At 41.7% G+C, this 22294-nt stretch overlaps 1 protein-coding gene across 1 annotated transcript in view; it reads right to left on the bottom strand.

Annotated features, from left to right (window-relative positions):
• LOC123463389 (ankyrin repeat domain-containing protein 16-like) overlaps window positions 1–535 on the bottom strand; it is a 31421-nt gene extending 30886 nt beyond the window's left edge. Inside the window, exon 1 of the mRNA XM_045158403.1 lies at window positions 234–535. Coding sequence (XP_045014338.1) covers window positions 234–535 — 302 coding nt within the window. The remainder of the gene's footprint in view (window positions 1–233) is intronic.
• Between the last annotated feature and the right edge of the window lie 21759 nt (window positions 536–22294).

The raw sequence follows: 22294 nt of genomic DNA on the forward strand, positions 1-22294 counted from the left end.
GACTGGGCAGAGGAATACTTGGTTATGCAAATACTGAGCTGTTGAGTGCGAAGAGTGTGAATAGACGATTCCAGTATTATAAGGGAGTGCTGGTTGCTCGAGACACCCTGATTAGCAAGAGTTTGGGATGAGAGCTCAGAGTTGAGCCGTGGTGTGGGAGAGCCCAGCAGAGCAGAGGCTTCTGGCAGGAGCCAGGATGCGGGGTGCTCAGTGCACCCCAGCCAGCTACCTACCAGTCCGCCTTCTTCAGGCAGTCCACGACAGCTCCTCGGCCCAGCAGGTAACGCACGCAGTCCCCGTGGCCCATGGAGGCCGCCTTGTGCAGAGGACGCTTGTAGTCTCGGTTGGTGGCTTCGATGTCCATGGCCCAGGCCTCGGCCAGGTAGGCGAGGACATCCCGGCGCCCATGGCGGGCAGCGTGGTGGAGCAGGGTGTCGCTGGCCGGACCCGCGCAGCCTGCAGCCGTGCGCGGCTTGAGCAGCCGGCCCTCCTGCACCAGCCTGCAGAGCCGCCACGTGTCCCTGGGCACGGCCATCGCGCCGGCCGGCGGGGGAGGGTCAGGAACCCACGGCTGGACTTCCGCCTCCTACCTCTTATATTGGATCTTTTCATAGTGTCCCAAATATCTTGAAATTCCCACTCATACTTTTCTATAAGTTTGTCTTTCTCTTTGTTGGACTGCATTAGGTCTGCCACCTGGTCTTCTAGCTTAGATATTCTGTCCTCTCCCTCATCCATCCTACTGGTGAGATTTTCTACAGAGTTTTTTATTTCATTAACTGTGTTCTTCATTGCTAGTAATTCTGACTGGTTTTTCTTTATTATTTCTATTTCCTTATTTATGTCTTGTATTGCCTTCTTTATTTCATTAAATTGGTGTCCTGCATCTTCTTTGATTCCTTTGATTTCCTCTTTGATTTCTTCTTTGATTGTTTTGATGTGTTCTCTGACCTCTTTGAACATATTTATAATCATTCTTTTGAACTCTTTCTCAGGCATTTCCTCCAACTCTTTCTCACTGGAGGACATTTCTGATGCATTAATACTTCTAGGTGGATTTATATCATCTTGCTTTTTAGTGTTTCTTGTGTTATAATGTATATATTTTTGCATCTTGGATTAAGTTAATGCTTGGATTTTCTAGCTAGCTGTGTATTCTTAGCTGTATCAATTGATTTGATGTAATATATTTTCAGGGTAGGATCTTAAAGTGTTAGGTTTGGCTCTTAAGACTCTCAGAGTATCTACAAAGATGTTCTTAGGGGTTGAGTTTCCCTGCTATAGGAGTATTCTAGCAGGCTGAGTGAAATAAAATACAGGTAGATTCTAAAATTTAACTAAACACTGTACACATTCAATCAAAAACAGCCCCGAGTATGTATGCAAGAGTAGTTATTATAACAACCAGATCCTCTATCAACAAATAGGTTAAGATTTCTGGTCTGTTGAGGGATCCAAGTCAGCTTGCGACCAAGTGAGACCCTTCCCTGGTGCAATCCCAGTTACCTTGGATGATTTTGTTCTCAGTCAAGTTGCTGCCTGGGTTGTCGGGCTGCTGTTCTGATTTCTGGAGCTGGGCACTTGCTTTTCCTGCGGGGCAAACCGAGCCGCTGCTGCTGCCTCTGCTGCTGCTGTAGCTGCCACTGCTGGAGCCACCACTGCTGCTGAAGCTGCTGCTGCTGTGTCCACTGCCGCTGCTCCCCCTGAAGCTGCTGCTGCCAAGTCTGCCGCTGCTGCCACTCCTGGGTCTGCTGCTGCTGGGGCCGCTGTTACCGGTGCTGGAGCCGCTGATGTTGCTGCCAAACTCTGCTCCTGCTTGGGTCCCACTGTCAGCCCAAGTTGGCGTGGCTGGGTCCCGGGCCGCTGCTCTGTTCGCTGGAGCTGGGCTCAGGTGGTGGGGGAGGGGAGGGAGCCGCAGCTGCTCTGGTTCTCTCGCTGCTCCAAGCGTTCTTCTACCTTGCGGTCTGCTCCTCCGTTGCTCACTGCTGCTCTCCCCTCACGTTTTCCGAGTTGCGGAGAGCACGGTGTGAGGGGAAGCTCCCACACCTGGCTTTTCCTGCGGCTCGAGTGTAGTCTGGCGGCTTTCTGGTGCGCCACGGCCGTGGTGGTTGGCCGAGCTGCCAAAGCCGCTTTTCCCGCCTGTTCAGGCTCTGGATGCTCTGGAACTCTTTTACTTCTCCGCTGCCACTTCAATTTCCTATACACCTCACTTTTTAGTAAAAGTGTGTATTTTGCTGAGTTTTTTTGGTCTTTTCCCCCCCTAGGCTGCTTTGGCGTGGTACCTACGCCGCCATCTTAACTGGAAGTCCTCCTCCCTTAATGTTTCTTGAGTTGTGTAGAGCTCCAATGTGAGTGGAAGCTCCACACACCTGGATTTTCCTGCAGCTAGAGCTGAGTCTGGAGGCTTTCTGGTGCACCACTGCCAGGGCCGCTTTTGCCAGTCTGTGCGGCCTCTGGATGCTCTGAATCTCTTCTACTTCTCCGCTGCTACTTCAATTTCCTATACACCTCACTTTTTAGTAAAAGTGTGTATTTTGCTGAATTATTTTGGTCTTTTTCCCCCTAGGCTGCTTTGGCGTGATACCTATGCCACCATCTTAACCGGAAGTCTGGATTTAAATTTTTATTGATGTTACTCTAAATATCCATCTGTCTGTTTAGGCTCTATGATTGACCTGTTTTGGATCCATGCTTATGACACACCTGAACCACACATTCACCTATTTAGCTTCTAAACATGCCTTAACCTGAAGGAGTGTTGACAAATAGAAAAAAAAAATGCTAGGTGTGGTGGCACACACTTTTAATCCCAGCACTCAGGAGGTAGAGGTAAGAGGATTGCTGTGAGCTCAAGGCCACCCTGAGACTACATAGTTAATTCCAGGTCAGCCTGGGCCAGAGTGAGACCCTACCTCAGAAAAAAAAAAAAAAAGACTTCTGGAGTAAATAGAATACAAAATTCCCCACTCAAATTTGTTGGGCTGCCTGGATTAAGAAAGATACTGGGGCTGGAGAGATGGCTTAGCAGTTAAGCACTTGCCTGCAAAACCTAAGGACCCATGTTTGACTCTCCAGGTACCAGTAAGGCAGACATACAAAATGATTCAAGCATGCAAGATCACACATGCACACAAGGTGGTTCATGCATCTAGAGTTCGACTGTAGTGGTTGGAGGCCCTGGCATGCCAATTCTCTCTCTCCCTCTCTCATAATAAAAGAAGATGGCAGCTGGGTGTGGTGGCATATGCCTTTAATCCCAGCACTTGGGAGACAGAGGTAGGAGGATCGTTGTGAGTACAAGACCACCCTGAGACTATATAGTGAATTTCAGGTCAGCCTGGGCTAGAGTGAGATCCTATCTGGAAAAAAAAAAAAAAAGATGGGTTAGTGGTTAAGGCACTTGCTTGAGAAGCCTAAGAACTCCTGTTTTAATCCTCCAGATTCCACATATTGCCAGATGAAACAGTGATGCAAGCATGTAATGCCACATGTGCCTACAAGGGGATGTACATGTCTGGAGTTTGTTCACAGGGCTGAAAGGCCCTGGCACACCCATTCACATTCCCTCTCTCTCAAATAAAAAAGAAAAACCGTACTAGAGACTGGAGATATTGTTTCAGGTGCCTGTTGTGAAGCCTAAGGACCCAGTTTCGACTCCCTAATATCCACATAAGCCAGATGTACAAAGTGGTGCATGCATCTGGAGTTCATTTGCAGTGGCTAGAGGCCCTGGAATACCCATTTTGTCTATATGCCTCTTTCTGTCTCTTTCAAATAAATAATTAATAAATAAAAAATATTTTTTAAAGGGCTGGAGAGATGGCTTAGTGGTGAAAATGCTTGCCTGCAAAGCCTAAGGACCCAGGTTCGATACCCCAGTGCCCACATAAAGCCAGATGTACAAAGTGACTCATGCAATCTGAGTTTGTTTGCAGCAGCTAGAGGCTCTGATGTTCTTTCTCTCTTCCTTTGCAAATAAATAAATAAATATTCTTCTTTTTAAAAACCATACTGTAATTATTCATATGCAATATAGAGTCTAAAAGGTGTCTACAGGTAAACCATCTTATTTCTTCTAAAACCAGAAAATATAAGACAGATGCAATCATTAGCAAGTGAGCCACTGGGAAATTCTGTCAATTACCAGATGGAAAACATATTTAGAAGGCAGTTTCCAAGCAGAGAAAGTTGCACAAAAGAAAATGGAGAATTGGGGAGAGAATTCATGGTGATGCTAGGCTGCCTTCCAAATGGCCTATAAAAGCTCAAACTCACCAGAGTTTAATACTGAAGGAAACTGGAGTTTTAACTTTCCTCAGCCTACATATAAACAATTTTGTTTTTTGTTTTTTTTTGAGATAGAGTCTCACTCTAGCCTAGGCTGACCTGGAATTCACTATGTAGTCTCAGGGTGGCCTTGAACTCACAGTGATCCTCCTACCTCTGCCTCCCGAGTGCTAGAATTAAAGGCATGCACCACCACACCCAGCATAAATAAATTTTGAGTTCTCCAGCCTTCCAAGTGACACTTGATTGGTCTTACTGACTTGAATCTGAGTTTCTGAATACCCTAGTATGGATCACAGTCATGCGGTGTCTGGGCATCCCATGGAATTCCCCTGCTGTTCAGGACTTCACCAATGTGAACCCCAGTTTGCACATACTGCATGAATTCTGGACCACTTGCTGAGTACAATCTATCTAGAATTCTAAGGAACCGCCTCTGCCAGGCACAGTGAGAGCTCATACCTAGGGAAGGAGTGGAGCTTAACAAAGGGGGATAAAAGACGAGTTTGGAAATTCAGCTGTACTATTCATGGCTATGGGCTTCCCCCAGTCAGGAGAGCAGAGGCAGTGCCAGAAGTTCAATGACTATTCACCCAGCTTCTCTCCTATAGTCTTGGTGTTTCATTAAAATTGAGCTTACAAGGTGAGCCCCTTAGCAGGAAGATCTCTGCTATGGGAAAAAGGAGGTGTCACTATTGGTGGATCTTGGAGTTCAGCCCTAAGGTGTGTTTGGGGATGGATCTGAATTCTAGCCCAAAGGTGTAGAGAGAGCAACCTAAGCTCTGATGGTTTATGCATGCTGGTGATGCTGGCTGTTGGCCATGTCTTTCTGCTTGGGTCTATGAAAGGGAGCCAGTTTCTTCATCCATTCATGATGATCCCCTGGACTCTGTATTCCTGAAATAAATCCCTTCATCCCATAAACTGTGTCTGGTTGGATGTTTGTCCCAGCTACTAGGAGCTGATTGTAATAGTTACTAATCTTACTGGCCTGGAATTCAATTCTTCAGTACCCACATTAAGCCAAGCACAAAAAGTACAATAGGTAGGGGTTCATCCCATCCTACTTTCTCATGGGCAGGAGCTCTTCATAATCTCTCTCCTCTTTCCTTCTCTTAATCCGATAAAGACTCTAAACTTTACCCTATGGTCGTGGATTTCAATTTTTTGTTGTGTTTTGCTTTGACTTTTTGAGGTAGGGTTTTTGCTCTAGCCTATTTAAATTTTTTGAATTTGTAAGACAATAGAGTGTGGGGACACCTCAAACTTACAGGTGAATTGGCATCTATTAATGAATTGACAAGGAACTTGAAAATTCCATTTTCATATTGGTGCATTGGTCAGGAATGTCAGAGGGTGAGTGTTCTGCTTCCTGCCTTCCTCATGGAAAAGGTATGAGCTATTCTCTCCCCAATTCTCTGTTCTCTTTTATCTTTGTTTTTGTTTTTTTCTGAGATAGGGTCTTGCTGTAGTCCCAGCTGACCTGGAATTCACTATGTAAGTCTCAGGGTGGACTTGAACTCACAGAGATCCTACCTCTGCCTCCTGAGTACTGGGATTAAAGGCATGGGCATGTGCCACCATGCCCAACTCTCCATTTTTTCTTTTCTTTTTTAAAAATTATTTATTAGAGAGAGTGAGAGAGGGAAAGAGGGAGAGGGTAAAGGAGAAAGGGAGGGAGAGAGAGAGAGAGAGGGAGAGAGGAAGAGAGAGGGAGGGAGAGAGAGAGAGAGAATGGGTACATCAGGTTCTCCAGCCACTGCAAACAAATTCCAGATGCATGCACCACCTTGTGCATCTGGCTTATGTGGGTCCTGGGGAATTAAACCAAGGTCCTTGGGCTTTGCAGGCAAACACCTTAACTGCTAAGCCATCTCTCTAGCCCCCCTTTTAATTTTTTTAAAAATTTTAATCTAGACCTGGGAACTTAACTCTAACCCTTATCCTGATTTCTGTTACCTTGATCAAAGGTATGAGATATTGTGTAACCCACAGAATTTCTGTGAATTTGTCTATTAGCATCCCTTCCTGTTTTCTCTTAGAAATGATTAGTTTGTAATGAATCTATTTGTGTTTCAAGGTTGCAACCCATGTGTTCACTGCCTAATGGAAAAATGGCCAATGACCAAGTGGTAATGAGCACTCTGTTGGGCAGGCTCAGTCCCTCTGCTTGGTGGAGAGTCTCATGCATCTGACCCACTGAAGTATGAACTCAGCTGCCATGTTGCTCTTGAGGGGCTTCTTAGAACTGTGAATCTTTTGAAAATATTTTCCCTTATAGTAGGAAATATCCAAAACATGGTATGGGATGTGGCCAAGGGTCACAGGGCTGAGTGCTTAGTAAACACAGCTGATCTGAAGTGTGTGTTCTGCTGGTATCTCAAGCAGAGCTATTACATGACCTCAGCTTTGAGATACGCTGCCAAGTTGGCTTAGGTCCAGGAAAAGTATGGATGACCCCATTTTCCATGATACCAAGCTCCATGTTACTCTCTAAGGGACCACTAGATGGCGGTGTGGACTTTCCTCTAAGACCCCCCAGTTTGCTTTGGGAACTCCTATAGGGTTCAGCTGAGTTTCTGGTGGGTCAGAAATGGAGGAACTTGAGCCTAATGGCAAATACTGTTCACAAACAGGGAAAATGACCCTTTGTGGTTTCTTTTAATTACATATCATCCACACAAATCAAATAGCAAAAGAGTAGAAAATAAACTCAACAAAACACAATAACTGTTTTGGAAGTAGGTTAAGTGTTTGTGTGGTCTGGAAGGGGAGTAAGGGAGAAGAAAGAAGGAAGTTATTTATAACCTAAAGAGGCAAAAATAAGAACACGAGATTTTTTTGGAGATAAGTATTTTTTAACTTTTTATTGACAATTTTCATATATATAGGCAATATACCATGATCATAAACCCCTCCCATACCCTCCTGAGCCCCCTCCACTTAATCCCTTCTTCTTTCCAACTAGTCTCTGTTCTATTTTTAAAACTTTTTTTATTGACAACTTCCATAATTATGGAAAATAAACCATGATAATTCCCTCCCTCACTTTCCCCTTCACAAATCCATGCACCATCATATCCTCCCTCTCAATTAGTCTTTTATTTTGATGTCATCATTTTCCCCTTCCTATAATGCAAGTCTTGTAGTATAGGGAGTGTCAGATGCTATGAGGTCATGAATACCTTGGCCAATTTGTGCCTGGCTGATAGTACTGTTAAGCACCTTTCCCCTTTCTTAGGATGTTACGTTCTTCCTACCACCTTTTCCACAATGGACCCCTGAGCCTTGGAGTCTTAGAGATGACTTATTTAGTGCTGAAGAGTCCACTGTTACTTCTAAGCACTTTGATGGGTTTTGTGTCTCCTCAGTAATCACTGCCATCTGAAAAGAGAGGCTTCTCTAACTAACAGTGAGAGTGACATTAATATGTGGGCATAAACATAAGTATTTAGAGGGCACTTTGGTGGCATAATATATCTCTTTATACAGGTAACAGTAGTAGTTCCCCCTAGGGCTTATGACCTCCCCAGCCATAGGCTTTAAAAATATTTTTATTTATTTGAGGCTCAGAGAAAGAGAGAGAGAGAGAATGACTTTGAGTGTTCCAGGCCTCCTGCCATTGCAAATGAACTCTAGATGCATGTACCACTTTGTGTATCTGGCTTTACGGGAGTACTGGGGAATCAAACACATGTCTTCAGACTTTGCAAGCAAGTGCTTTTAACTGCTGAGCCAGCTCTCCAGCCCACCATATGCTTTTTTGTTTTGTTTTGTTTGTTTGTTTTTGTTTTTCAAGGTAGGATCTTGCTGTAGCTCAGGCTGACCTGGAATTCACCATATAATCTCAGGATGACCTCAAACTCACAACAACCCTCCTACCTCTGTCTCTCAGAGTGCTGGGATTAAAGGCGTGCACTATGACACCCAGCCTGCCATAGGCTTTTGATTAGGTTTTCAGTACAAAGCATGGATTTCTTCACATGGAGCAGGCCTCAAATCCAATTAGCGAGCAGTTGGTTTCCACTGAAACAGACATGCCACCATTAAACCAGTTTACATTTGTGGAATTATATATTTTTAAATTTTATTTCCAGGCTGGAGAGATGGCCCAGTGGTTAAGGCATTTGTCCATAAAGCCTAATGGCCTGAGTTCGATTATCTAGTACCCATGTAGAGACAGATGCATGTACCCATGTCCATGTTCGATACCTAGTACCCAAGTAGAGCCAGAGCACAGTGGCACACACATCTGGAGTTCGTTTGCAGTGACTGGAGGCCCTGGTGCACCCATTCTCTCTCTCTCTGTTTCTCTCTCATTCTCCCTCCTTCTCTCTGTCTCTTTCTCACTGCTGGGCATGGTGGCACAAGCATTTAGTCCCAACACTCAGGAGGCTGAGGTAGGAGAATCGCTGTGAGTTCTAGGACAGGCTGAGACCAATTCCAGGTAAGCCCAGGCTAGAACAAGACTCTACATTGAAAAATAAAACAAAACAAAAATTTATTTCCTAGTGCATGTGTATATGAAGTGTGTAAGTGTGGGTATATGAATGCCTCTGTGTATGTGTGTGTGTGTATGTGTATTTATGTGACAGTGAACAACTTTTCAGGTGTCAGTTTTCACTTTCTATATTTGAGGCAGGGTCTCTTGTTCACTGCTGTGTTAGCCACACTAGCTAGCTTCCAAGAAATTTTCTTGCCTCCATCTCTCTTCTTATCATTAACATGCTGTGATTACAGAAGCCCACCACAGCTTCTGGCTTTTACATGGTGTTGTAGTTAGCTTCTCATTGCTGGCAGAAAGCACACAACCAAAAGCAGCTTATGGGAAAAAATGATTTATTTTGGCTGACAGACTGTAGGGCAAGCTCCATGATGACAGGGGAAAAAAAATGTCATCAGCAGAGGCTGGACATTACCTCCTGGCCAACATCAGGTGGACAACAGCAGCAGGAGAAGGCCCCAAACACTGGTAAGGGTAAGCTGGCTATAACACCCATAAGTCTGCCCTCAACAACATACTTCCAACAAGGTTCCAATTCCCAAACTGCCATCAGCTGGAAATCAAGCATTCTGAGCACATAAGTTTATGAGGGACAACAGAATCAAACCACCAACATGCATTAGAATGAGCTCAGGTACTATCTCTCCAACTCCTACAGATATACATACATACATATATAATTTTTTATTGACAACTTCCATAATTATAGACAATAACCCATTGTAATTCCTTCCCTCCTGCCACTTTCCCCTCTGCAACTCCACTCTCCATCGTATCCCTTCCTCCTCTCAATCAGTCTCTCTTTTATTTTGATGTCATAATCTTTATTTCCTATTATGATGGTCTTGTGTAGGTAGTGTCAGGCACTGGGAGGTCATGGATATCCAGGCATTTTTATTTTATTTTATTATTACTTTTTTTTTTTTTTTCGAGATAGGGTCTCACTCTAGCTCAGGCCGATCTGGAATTCACTATGTAGTCTTAGGGTGGTCTCGAACCACCCAATCCTCTTACCTCTGCCTCCCAAGTGCTGGGATTAAAGGCATGCGCCACCACGGCTGGCATTTATTTTTTCTATTTGTCAATACTGCTTCAGGTTAAGGCATGTTTAGAAGCTAAATATGTGAATGTGCTACCATGCCTGGCTTCTAATTATTTTTAATATTTTTATTTATTTATTTATTTGACAGAGAGGGAGGGAGAGAGAGTGAGAGAATGGGTGCAACAGGGCCTCCAGCCATTGTAAATGAACTCCAGATGCATGTGCCCCCTGTGCATCTGGCTTATGTGGGTCCTGGTGAATCAAACCTTGTTTCTTTGGCTTTGCAGGGAAATGCCTTAACTGCTAAGCCATCACTCTAGCCCTCGGCTTCTAAGTTTTTAATATAGGCACTAAAAGATATAAATTTCCCTCTTAGGACTGCCTTCATTGTATCCCAAAGGAATTATTTCAATTTTTCTGTATTTTTTTAAGATTTTCTTTGTTTCCTAATATTTGGTCTATTTTAGAGAATGCTCCATGTGCTGCTGAAAATAATGTGTATTCCACAGCATTTGGAGAAAATGCCCTGTATATATCAGTTAGGTACATTTGTTCTATGACCTCATTTAATCCAGATGCCTTGCTGTTTATTTTTTACAGAGATGACTTGTCAATTGATGAGACTGGTATGTTGAAGTCATCCACTACAACTGTGTTTGGTGCTATCTGTGACATGAGTTTTTTTTTTTTAATTAACAACTTCCATGATTATAAAAAATATCCCATGGTAATGCTCTCCCTCCCCCCACTTTCCCCTTTGAAACTCCATTTTCCATCATATCCCCTCCCCCTCTCAATCAGTCTCCCTTTTATTTATTTATTTTATTTATTATTATTTTTAAAATATTTATTTATTTTTTATTTATTTGAGGGAGACACACACACACACACACACACACAGAGAGAGAGAGAGAGAGAGAGAGAGAGAGAGAGAGAGAGCGAGAGAGAGAGAGAGAGAGAGAAAGGGTGCACCAGGGCCTCCAGCCATTGGAAATAAACTCCAGATGCATGCGCCCCCTTGTGCATCTGGCTTATTTGGGTCCTGGGGATTTGAGCCTTGAACCAGGGTTCTTAGGCTTTACAGGCAAGTGCTTAACCACTAAGCCATCTCTCCAGCTCCAGTCTCTCTTTTATTTTGATGTTATGATCTTTTCCTCCTATTATGATGGTCTTGTGTAGGTAGTGTCAGACACTGTGAGGTCATGGATATCCAGGCCATTTTGTGTCTCGGGGGTGCATGTTGTAAGGATTCCTACCCTTCCTTTGGGTCTTGCATTCTTTCCACCACCTCTTCTGCAATGGACCCTGAGCCTTGGAAGGTGTGATAGAGATATTGCAGTGCTGAGCACTCCTGTCAATTCTTTCCAGCACCATGATGCCTTCTGAGTCATCCCAAGGTGTGACCTTAGTTTTAATAGCATTTTTTTGATGAAATTGGGAGCCCCATATTTGGCACATATATGTTTAGGATTGTAATGATCTCTTGTTGGAGTGTTTCTTTAATCAATATAAGTGACCTTCCTGGAGCTGGAGGAATGGCTTATCTGTTAAAGTGGATGGCTTAGCTGTTAAGATGTTTGCCTGCAAAGCCAAAGGGCACAGGTTCGATTCCCCAAGACTCACATTAGCCAGATGCGTAAGCGGACACATGTGTCTGGAGTTTGTTTACATTGGCTGGAGGTCCTAGAGTTCCCATTATCTCTCTCTCTCCCCCTCTTTCTCTGTTAAATAAATAAATATAATACAAATAAAATATTAAAGTGACCTTTCTTATCTTTTCTAACTAATGTTGGTCTGAAGTCTACCTGTTTTCTAGGCCCATTTGCTTGTAACATCATTTTCCAACCTTTCACCCTAAGGTAGTGTCCATCCTTTGTAGAAAGGTGAGTTTCTTGGAGGCAACAAATTGAAGGATCCTACTTTTTAAACCACTCTGAAAAATCTATGTCTTTTGGTTGGGAAATTGAGGTCATTGATATTAAGACTTATTATTGAAAGGTATGTATTTATTTCTGCTTTCTTCTTGTTTTGTAGTTCTTCTGGTTTTACCCTTGTTCTCTTGTATTAACTAGTATTTGAGTATGTTCCCCCCCCCCCCAGGTTTCTTATATGTGTGCTTTTCTTTCTCTTCAGCAGGAGGATTCTTTTAAGTATTTTCTGTAGAGCTGGTTTTGTCTTCAAATATTCCTTTAGCCTGCTTTTGTTGTGGAATGTCCTTATTTCTCCATCTATTTTTTGTTTGTTTTTTGAGGTAAGGGTTTCATTCTATCCCAGGGTGACCTGGAATTCGTTCTGTATTCTCTGGGTGGCCTCGAACACAGGATCCTCCTAGCTCTGCCTCCTAAGTGTGCACCAGTATGCCCAGCTCTCCATCTATTTGAATGGTGACCTTGGTTGACAGTTATTATCTTTCCAAACTTGGAATACATCATTCCAAGCCCTTCTGGCTTTTAAAGTTTGTGTTGAGTAATCTGCTGTGGTCCTGATGGGCTTGCCTTTGTAGGTGACTTGATTTTTCTCTCTGCTTTCAATATATTTTCTTTGGCTTGTGTGTTTGGTAGTTTAATTATAATATGGTGAGGACAGGTTCTTTCCAGGTTGTGTCTGTTTGGTGTTCTAGAGGCTTCCTGTATCTGTATCTCTTTCCCAATTTGGGGGAAGTTTTATTCTATGATTTTGTTGAAAATACCTACTAATCCTTTGGAGTGAAATTCTTCTCCTACTATATCCTGAATTCTTATGTTTAATCTTGTCATAGTGTCCTAAATATCTTGAAATTCTCATTCATACCTTCATATTAGTTTGTCTTTCTCTTTGTTGAACTGTATTAGAGTTGCCACCTCTTCTAGTTTAAATATTATGTTTTCTCCTTCATCCACTCTACTGCTGAAATTTTCTTGGAGGCAGCAAATTGAGGGATCCTGCTTTTTTTTTTTTGAGGTAGAGTCTCACTCTAGCTCAGGCTGACCTGGAATTCACTATGTAGTCTCAGGGTGGCCTTGAACTCATGGCAATCCTCCTACCTCTGCCTCCCGAGTGCTGGGATTAAAGGCATGTGCCACCACACCTGGCTTGGGATCCTGCTTTTTAATCCAGTCTGCAAGTCTGTCTTTTGCTTGGGGCATTGAGGCCATTCATATTAAGACATATTATTGAAAGGTGTGTATTTATTTTTGCCTATTTTGATTTTGTAGTTCTTCCAGTTTTACCTTTGCTCTCTTGTATTAACTAATATATGAGTATGGTTTGTTTTCTCCAACTTCCTTATATGTGTGCTTTCCTCTCTCTTTAGCATGGAGGATCCTTTGAAGTATTTTCTGTAGAGCTGGTTTTGTCTTCAAATATTCCTTTAACCTGCTTTTGTTGGGGAATGTCCTTATTTCTCTGTCTATTTCAATGGATAGCTTTGCAGGGTAAAGTAATCTTGGTTGACAATTGTTATCATTCAGAACTTAGAATAAATCACTCCAAGCCTTTCTGGCTTTTAAAGTTGGTGTTGAATAATCTGCTGTAATCCTGATGGGCTTGCCTTTGTAGGTGACTTGATTTTGCTCTCTAACTGCTTTCAATATTTTTTCTTTGGTTTGTATGTTTGGTAATTTAATTATAATATGGTGTGGAGAGGTTCTTTCCAGGTTTTGTCTGGCTGGGGTTCTAAAGGCTTCCTGTATCTGCATTGGCATCTCTTTCCCAATTTGGGGGAAGTTTTCTTCTATGATTTTGTTGAAAACACCTACTATGCCTTCAGAGTGAAATTCTTATACTATACCCTGAATTCTTATGTTTGATCTTTTCATAGTGTCCTGAATGTCTTGAAATTTCCACTCCTACTTTCCTATTAGTTTGTGTTTCTCTTTGTTGGACAGTATTATATCTGCCACCTGTTTTTTTATTTCATTGAGTGTGTTCTTCATTTCTAGTAATTCTGACTGGGTTTTCTTTATTATTTCTGTTTCTTATTTATGGCTTACATTGACCTCCTTGTTTCATTAAATTGGTTTCCTGTGTCTTCTTTCATTTCCTTTATTTCCTCTTTGATTTCTTTGAACATATTTATAATCATTCTCAGGTATTTCTTCTAAATCAGTCTCACTGGAGGTAATTTCTGATGCTTTAATACTTTTTGGTGGATTTATATTGTCTTGATTTTTTGTGTTTCTGGTGTTATAATGAATATATTTTTGCATCTTGGATTAACTTAATGCTTGGATTTACAAATTATCTGCAGTATTATTAGATGTATCAATCAATCTGATGTTATATATCTTCAGGGTAGGAGCTTAAGGTGTTAGGTGTGGCTCTGAAGACTCTCAGAGTAACCACAAAAGTGACCCTAGGTGTTGGGTTTGCCTGCTATGACAGTAATCTAGTAGGCTGGGTGGAACAAAATACAGGCACATTCTAAAAAACATTTTTTTTTTTAGTTTTTTAAAGTATGGTCTCACTCCAGTCCAGTGGTCCAGGCTGACCTTGAATTAACTTTGTAGTCTCAGAGAGGCCTCGAACTCATGGCAATCCTCCTACCTTTGTCTACTGAGTGCTGGGATTAAAGGCATGCCCCACCACACCCAGTTCAAATTCTAAAATTTAACTAAAAAAATACATTCAATGAAAAACAGCACAGAGTATTTATCTAAGAGTAGGTATTACAACAAACAGATCCTCTAACAAAGCCGCAGTCCCTAAGAATGTGTGTTTCCCCACCCCCTTAATCCTGTTAACTGGGAGACTGAGATTTGTGGTCTGTAGAGGGTTTCAAGGTCAGCTTGTGACCAAGTGAAACCCTTCCCAATGAACGACAGAAAAGGAGAAAAAGGCACTATGAATCAGGAAGCAACAAGTGACAAGTCCAAAATGTAGCTAATTTAAGCATGCCCAAACTGACCAGCCATCATATTTAGCATATAATTTACCCTGACATGGAAAGTGCGATTGGCACTTCCATTGTGGGTACTGACCTGGTGTAATCCCATTTACCTTTCGGGATGTCTTTGGTCTCAGTTATGCTGCATGCCCACTCGGGTCCCTCTCTGCTGCACTATGGCCTTAGGTAGGCTGGCTGGGTGGGTTGGTCGCTTCTCTGACCTGTTCTGGGTGCTGTGTAGGTGAGTTCCCCTTCCCAGGTCTCTGATGCCTGCTGGCAGTTGCACTCATGGTGGGGGGAGGGGAGGCTGTGGATGGTGACTGAAGTTCTCCTACTGGTCCTCATGATCCTTTTCCTCACAAGCTGCTCCGCTGGTTTCTGCTGTCCTTGCTTCACATTTTTTGAGTTTGCAAGGAGGCTGGTTTGAGTGGAAAATCCCCCAACTGACTTTTCCTATGGCTCAGACCTAGCCTGGTGGCTGTGGCTATGCAGATCTGGTGCTGCCACTTCTGCCTGCTTCTGTGGCCCCTAGAAGCTCTGGATCTCTCCTACTTCTCTGCTGTGGTTGATAATTGTTTTATACCCCTTTACTTTTTAGTACAAGAGTGTTCAAAGGGGAAAGTGTCGGCGGGGGAGGGAGGGAATTACCATGGGATATTTTTTTATAATCATGGAAAATGTTAATAAAAATTAAAAAAATATTTAAAAATAAAAAAGTAGAAAGAAGGAAAATAAGAATGGAATTATATGCTGTGGAGATGGCTCAATGGTTAAAGGCATTTGTTGTGAAGCCTGCCAGTCTGGGTTCAATTTCAAAGTAGCCATGTAAGAATATATCCATATAGAAAATAAAAATAAATAAATGAATAACCAAAAAAAAGAGTGTATTTTGCTTTTTTTTTTTTTTTTTTGTTTGTTTATTTTTGCTTTTTCTCCGCTAGTCTGCTTTGGCATGTTTCCTTGGCCACCATCTTTACCAGAAGTCCACTTTTTTTTTTTTTTTAAATCTCTGTTTTATTTTTTTCAAGGCAAGGTTGCACACTATTCCAGGCTGATCAGGAACTCACTCCGTAGCTTCAGGCTGGTCTTGAACTCATGGCAGTTCTCATACCTCAGCCTCCTGAGTGCTGGGATTAAAGGCATGCACCACCATACCTGGTGGCATATCTATTTCCTCTCATGCCATATCCTTCATAAATTTGGGACAAAAGCAAGTTTGAAATTGAAAAGTAAGGAAAACTTAGACATAAGATCTTCAGTAGTTCTCTGTTAATTCAACTGGACTATGGGTCCTCAATGCCTTGGTATGTATCTCTGTGACTCCAATCTGTTACAGGTGAGGGCCATGTCCTAAGTTGGGACACTTTAGGGGGGGTCACTATCTCATCTCTGTTTATCACTGAGTACTCAGTGTTGTTGACTTCTACTAAGGGCAAGCCACTTTCCCCTCATATTCCCCAAATGCTTCATTCCTTCATCCCTGTATTTTAACATAGAACATGTCAGATGCATACACACAAAGTAGAGACCAGTATAATGATACACCAGGTACCTGTTGCCCATGTCAGCAACTGTTCATAGTCAATCCTGAGCCATCCTTTCACCTTGTTACCTCTCAGAACACCTACAATTTCCTTTGTAAATATGTTAGTGCTTCTAAAAGATTATGATAATATTTATAACATAATGGTATTATAATTATAACTTCATTATTATAATTCTTCAATATAAAATATTCCATTTATTTTCAGCTTTCCTTGTTTCATAAATATCTGCTGTTTGTTCAAATCTGAAGCCAACACCTATCCCAGCAGAGACGGAAACATACTTGCTTGAAATCTAATTGTCAAAGAGACCAGGTGGTTTGCTGCAGAGTCCTCCATGTTCTAAATATTATTTGCAGTTGTGAAGTTTCTGCCTACCTTTTCCTATAAATGCATAGATTTAGAGGCTTGATTCTATTTGTTCAATTTTTCCTCCACTGAGAAATTCAAATTCATGTAAGTCTTAAAATTTTCTTATTTGATAGGGAGGGGCAGAGGGAAAGAGAGAGAGAGAAGGAGAGAGAGAAGAGAGATAGAGAGACAGAGAAAGAGAGAGAGAGAACGGAAATTCCAGGGCCTTCTAGCCACGGCAAATGAACTCCAGATGCATGTGCCACCTTATGCATTTGGCTTTATGTGGGTACTGGGGAATTAAACCTGGCTACTTTGGCTTTGTTGGCAAGTCCCTTAACCACTAACCTATCTCTCCAACACTTGTGTAAGTCTTATAGCATAATGAGCAATTTAGACTTGTTTCTACTAGCTAAGCAATGATACTGGGATAAAAGTCTTTCTGTGATATCTCAGAGTACCATTGAATTTGGAGGTTTTGCCAATATGAGTTTCTAAACAATGCCACAAGCCTTCTTTCAATTGTGGTCACACATACAGTACTTTACTGCTGATCTGAAGGGTAGTCACTAAGCTTTGTGAGGAAGTGTCAGCATGAGGAGCCCCTCACACCCAGACAATCCTGGGTGTGGCTTGTCAAGAAGCCCTCCACCATGTCTCAGCTTCAAGGAAACACATTTTAAAAAATGTTTTATTTTTATTTATTTATTTGAGAAAGCAAAAGAGAGAATGGGCACGGCAGGGCACCCAGCTACTGCAAATGAAGTGCAGACACATGCACCACCTTGTGCATCTGCTTATGTGGGTCCTGGGGAATCAAACCCGGGTCTTTTGGCTTTGCAGACAAGCACCTTAACTGCTAAGCCATCTCTCCAGCCTGCAACACATTTTTCTACTCTACCATCTTACTCCCCTCTGTTAACAATATAAATATCATATTCTCAAGTAACATGTTTGTCAGACTTCCTGATGTAATAACTATTTTCTCATTCTTGTGAGTCCTCTTAACAGTTTAGCATTCTATTTTCTGTGTGCCTTGATATTCAGCTATTGATTTACATACTTTATTCCAAGTTGTAGTATACCACTTATCCATGTTCTCATCACCACTTCTGCCATTATCTTTATTACTGGTGTGTGGAGACTATTTCTGTGAGCAAGCCTCGGTGACAGCTGCAGGCTACATTTAACCCACACAGCTGAAGTTTACAGAGTGTCCATCTTCCAGCTAACTGTAAGGCCTTTCCTGATACCAATAGCAGTAGTAGGGTAAAAATGACTCAGGCATCTTTGGAAGGCTCAGGTGGTCTAGGTTTAGAAACTTCAAATGCAAGTTATGCATAGCATTGATTCTTGCACACTCCAGTTGCTTGGCCAATTCCCTGCCTGTTGCTCAGATCCCCAATAGCCTTAAGAAGAGAGGACTTGAGAAAAACCATTCTGAGTCAGCATGGTGCCCGAGCCAGGAGTTTGTCTTGAAACATGAAGCCAATAGAACAGTGTGTGGGAGACAGAGAGAGGGTCTTTTCAGTTATTATCAGGTACCTATCACACAATCTGAGGAAATCTTTTGTAGACATGTTGGATGTTTGTGTTTGCAACACCTTGAGGAGTAACTGAATTCAAATTAATATCCTAAGCCATAAAATACTGTACTTTTATTTTCTTGAAACACACAAGCTGCCTTAAAATATTTTCTTAATTTATTTATGTGTTTATTGAGAGAGAGAGAGAGAGAGAGAGAGAGAGAATGGATGCACCAGGTCCTCTAGCCACTGCAAATGAACTCCAGATGCATGTACCACCTTGTTCATCTAGCTTATGTGGGAACTGGAGAATCAAACTTGGGTTATTAGGCTTTGCGGACAAGTGCCTTAACCACTAAGCAATCTCTCCAACCCCAACAAGCTACTTTATATCCAGGGTAGCCTTCTTCTTTAAGGTGGGATAGGTATGCCATGGAGAGACCAGCACACCAAGGATTCCATTCACCTCACTGTTACCTTCTGCTGACAGGCTGATGCCACCTGCTGTTCAATACCAGCTCTAGGCAAAAGCCAAGTACTGTGCTTCAAAACTGATTTTACTTCCAAGAATCATCTAGAACAAGAAAAGCCCATTGGTTTCCATTTCTTCCATGACCACATTCTATACGCATGCTCAACCATTTGACCCTGTAATATGACATTGTCATTTATGAATTTCACACCTGAGAACTATGCAATTACGTTGCCAAAAGAATGTATAATGTTTTTTAAACATTTTAAAATTTATTTTTTACTTTTATTTATTTATTTGAGAACAACAGAGAGAGAAAGCCGGAGAGAGAAAGAGAATGGGTGTACCAGGGCCTCCAGATGCATGCATTACCGTGTGCATCTGGCTTAGGTGGGTACTGGAATTCGAGACTCAAACTGGGATCCTTAGGCTTCACAGGCAAGTGCTTAACTGCTAAGCCATCTCTCCAGCCCCTGAATAATGTTTTAAGTCTGTAATTTTTAAAGTTTTTTTTTTCAAATTTTTATTCACAACTTCCATGATTATAAAAAATATCCCATGGTAATACCCTCCCTTCCCCCGCCCCTTTCCGTTTTGAAACTCCATTCTCCACCATATCCCCTCCCCATCTCAATCAGTTTTTTATTTTGATGGCATGATCTTTTCCTCGTCTTATGGTGGTCTTGTGTAGGTAGTGTCAGGCACTGTGAGGTCATGGATATTCAGGCCATTTTGTGTCTGGGGGAGCACATTGTAAAAAGCCCTACCCTTTCTTTGGCTCTTACATTCTTTCTGCCACCTCTTCTGCTTTAGACTCTGAGCCTTGGAAGGTGTGATAGATATATTACAGTACTGAGCACTCCGGTCACTTCTTTCCAGCACCATGATGCCTTCTGAGTCATCCCAAAGTCACTGCCATCTGAAAAGAGAAGATTCTCTACCAAAAGTGAGAGTAGCATTAATATAAGGGTATGAACATTAAGAGAAGTGCTTACTGGGCAGTGTGATAAGCATAGTATATACATTTAGCCAGACAGCAGCAGATGTTACACCCCTAGGGCTCATGACTAACCCTGTTTTAAGTTTTTAGTATCAGGGATATATTCCCTCTCATGGAGCGGGCCACCAGTCCAATTAGAGGGCAGTTGGTTTCCACCATGACAAACGTGCCACTATTGCACCCGTTGGCTCATTTGGTCTGGCTGGTCAAATATAAGGCTTGAAGTGTCCACTGTTGAGTATCTTCATTGGTGATATCTCTTTCTCCCATTGAACTGCATGCAGAATGGCTTCTTCCAGCTTTCTGTCAGCTGGTCAGCATGGAGGAGGTTATCAGCTCAATTCCAGCAGGATTTCTTAGCGACCTTTCAGCCCAAGTATATGGAGTCTTCAGCAATATGGTCTACCATCTATTTCTGGTGGGAAACCAAGGGCATCAGCAATGGTCTATAATGTTTTGGGGGCATCAGGGACCTCCCTGGCCAACAATTCACTGGAAGGTATCCCATCCCTGGCACTGAAAATTTTCTAGTAATAATCTATGGCTTCTGAGTGTTCCATTGTCCAAAAAAGTAGGTTTTCATATGATTTATTTATATCCTCTTAGATTTTGATTAGCCCTCCCTTCACCTTTCCTTCACTCAATCTCTTCCCCTGACTTCATTTTGGGCCTATTCACCCCCATTAATCTATTATTCTGCTTACATATATACATTGCCATCCTATTAAGTACCTCCCTCTCTTCCTATTTCTTCGCTTTATATCTCTTTTCTAGTTTACTGGCCTTTGCTACTGAGTTTTCTTCCTACTCACACAGATGTCCAATCATCTGTATCTAGGATCCACATATGAGAGAGAACATGTGATGCTTTGCTTTCTGGGCCTGGATTACCTCACTTAGTATAATCCTTTCCAGATCCATCCATTCTCCTGCAATTTTCATAATTTCATTTTTCTTTACCGCTGAGTAGAACTCCATTGTATAAATGTATCATATCTTCATTATTCACTCATCAGTTGAGGGACATCTAGGCTGGTTCCATTTCCCAGCTATTGTGAATTGAGTGGCAATAAACATGGTTGAGAAAGTATTTTTAAAGTAATGAGATGAGACCTTAGGATATATGCCTAGGAGTGCTATAGCTGGGTCATATGGTAGATCTATTTTTAGCTATCTTGGGAACCTCCACACTGATTTCCACAATGGCTGGCCCAGATTGCATTCCCACCAACAGTGTAGAAGGGTTCCTTTTTTTTTCACATCCTCACCAGCATTTATGGTCATTTGTTTTCATGATGGTAGCCAATCTGCAGGAGTGAGATGGAGTATCAATTTAGTTTTAATCTGCATTTCCCTGATGACTAGAGATGTAGAACATTTTTTTAGATGCTTATATGCCATCTATATTTCTTCTTTTTAGAACTCTATTTAGTTCCATTGTTCATTTTTTAATTGGCTTGTTTGATTTTTTATTATTTAATTTTTTGAGTACTTTGTATATCCTAGATATTAATCCTCTATCAGATGTGTAGCTGGCAAAGATTTTTTCCCATTCTGTAGGTTGCCTCTTTGCTTTTTTCACAGTGTCCTTTGACATTCAATTCTTTGTAATTTCATGAGTTCCCAGCTGTTAATCTGTGGTTTTATTGCCTGAGCAATTGGAGTTATATTCAGAAAGTCTTTGTCAAGACCAATATGCTGAAAGATTTCCCCTACTTATTCCTCTAGCAATTTCAGAATTTCAGGTCTGATGTTAAGGTCTTTAGTCCATCTGGACTTAATTCTTGCACATGGAGAGAGAGAAGAATCTATTTTCATCCTTCTACAGATACATATCCAGTTTTCCCATCACCATTTGCTGAAGAGGCTGTCTTTTCTCCAATGAGTATTTTTGGCATTTTTATTGAATATCAGGTGGCTATAGCTACCCAGTCTTACATCTGGGTCCTCTATTCTGTTTCATTGATCTACATGTCTGCTTTTGTGCCAGTACCGTGCTGTTTTTGCTACTATGGCTCTGCAGTATAAGTTAAAATCAGGTATGGTGATACCACCAGCCTTATTTTTGTTGCTCAGTATTATTTTAGATATTTGAGGGTTTTTTGTGATTCCAAATGAATTTTTGATTTTTTTTTCTATTTCCATGAAGAATGTCGTTTTGATGGGGATTTCATTAAATGTGTGGATTGCTTTTGGTAAGATTGCCATTTTCACAATATTGATTCTTCTGATCCAGGAACAAGGGTTGTTTTTCCATTTCCTAGTGTCTTCTGCAATTTATTGCTTGAGTATTTTAAAGTTTTCATTGTAGAGATCCTTTACTTCCTTGGTTAGGTTTATTCCAAGGTACTTATTTTATTTGATACAATTGTGAATGGGAGTGATTCTCTGATTTCATCCTCTGTGTGTTTGTTGTTAGCATATAGGAAGGCTAATAATTTCTGTGTATTTATTTTGTGTCCTGCTACATGGCTGTAGGTGTTTATTAGCTCCAACAGTTTTCTGGTAGAGTCTTTAGGGTCCTTTATGTATAGAATCATGTCATCTGCAAATAATGATAACTGAATCTCTTCCTTACCAATTTGTATACCTTTTATGTGCATCTCTTGCCTTATTGCTATGGCTATGACTTCCAGAACTATATTAAATAAAAGTGAGGACAGTGGCCACCTTGTCTTGTTCCTGATTTTAGTGGAAAAGCTTC

The sequence above is a fragment of the Jaculus jaculus genome, chromosome 9 (assembly GCF_020740685.1).
Source record: "Jaculus jaculus isolate mJacJac1 chromosome 9, mJacJac1.mat.Y.cur, whole genome shotgun sequence".
NCBI lineage: Eukaryota > Metazoa > Chordata > Mammalia > Rodentia > Dipodidae > Jaculus > Jaculus jaculus.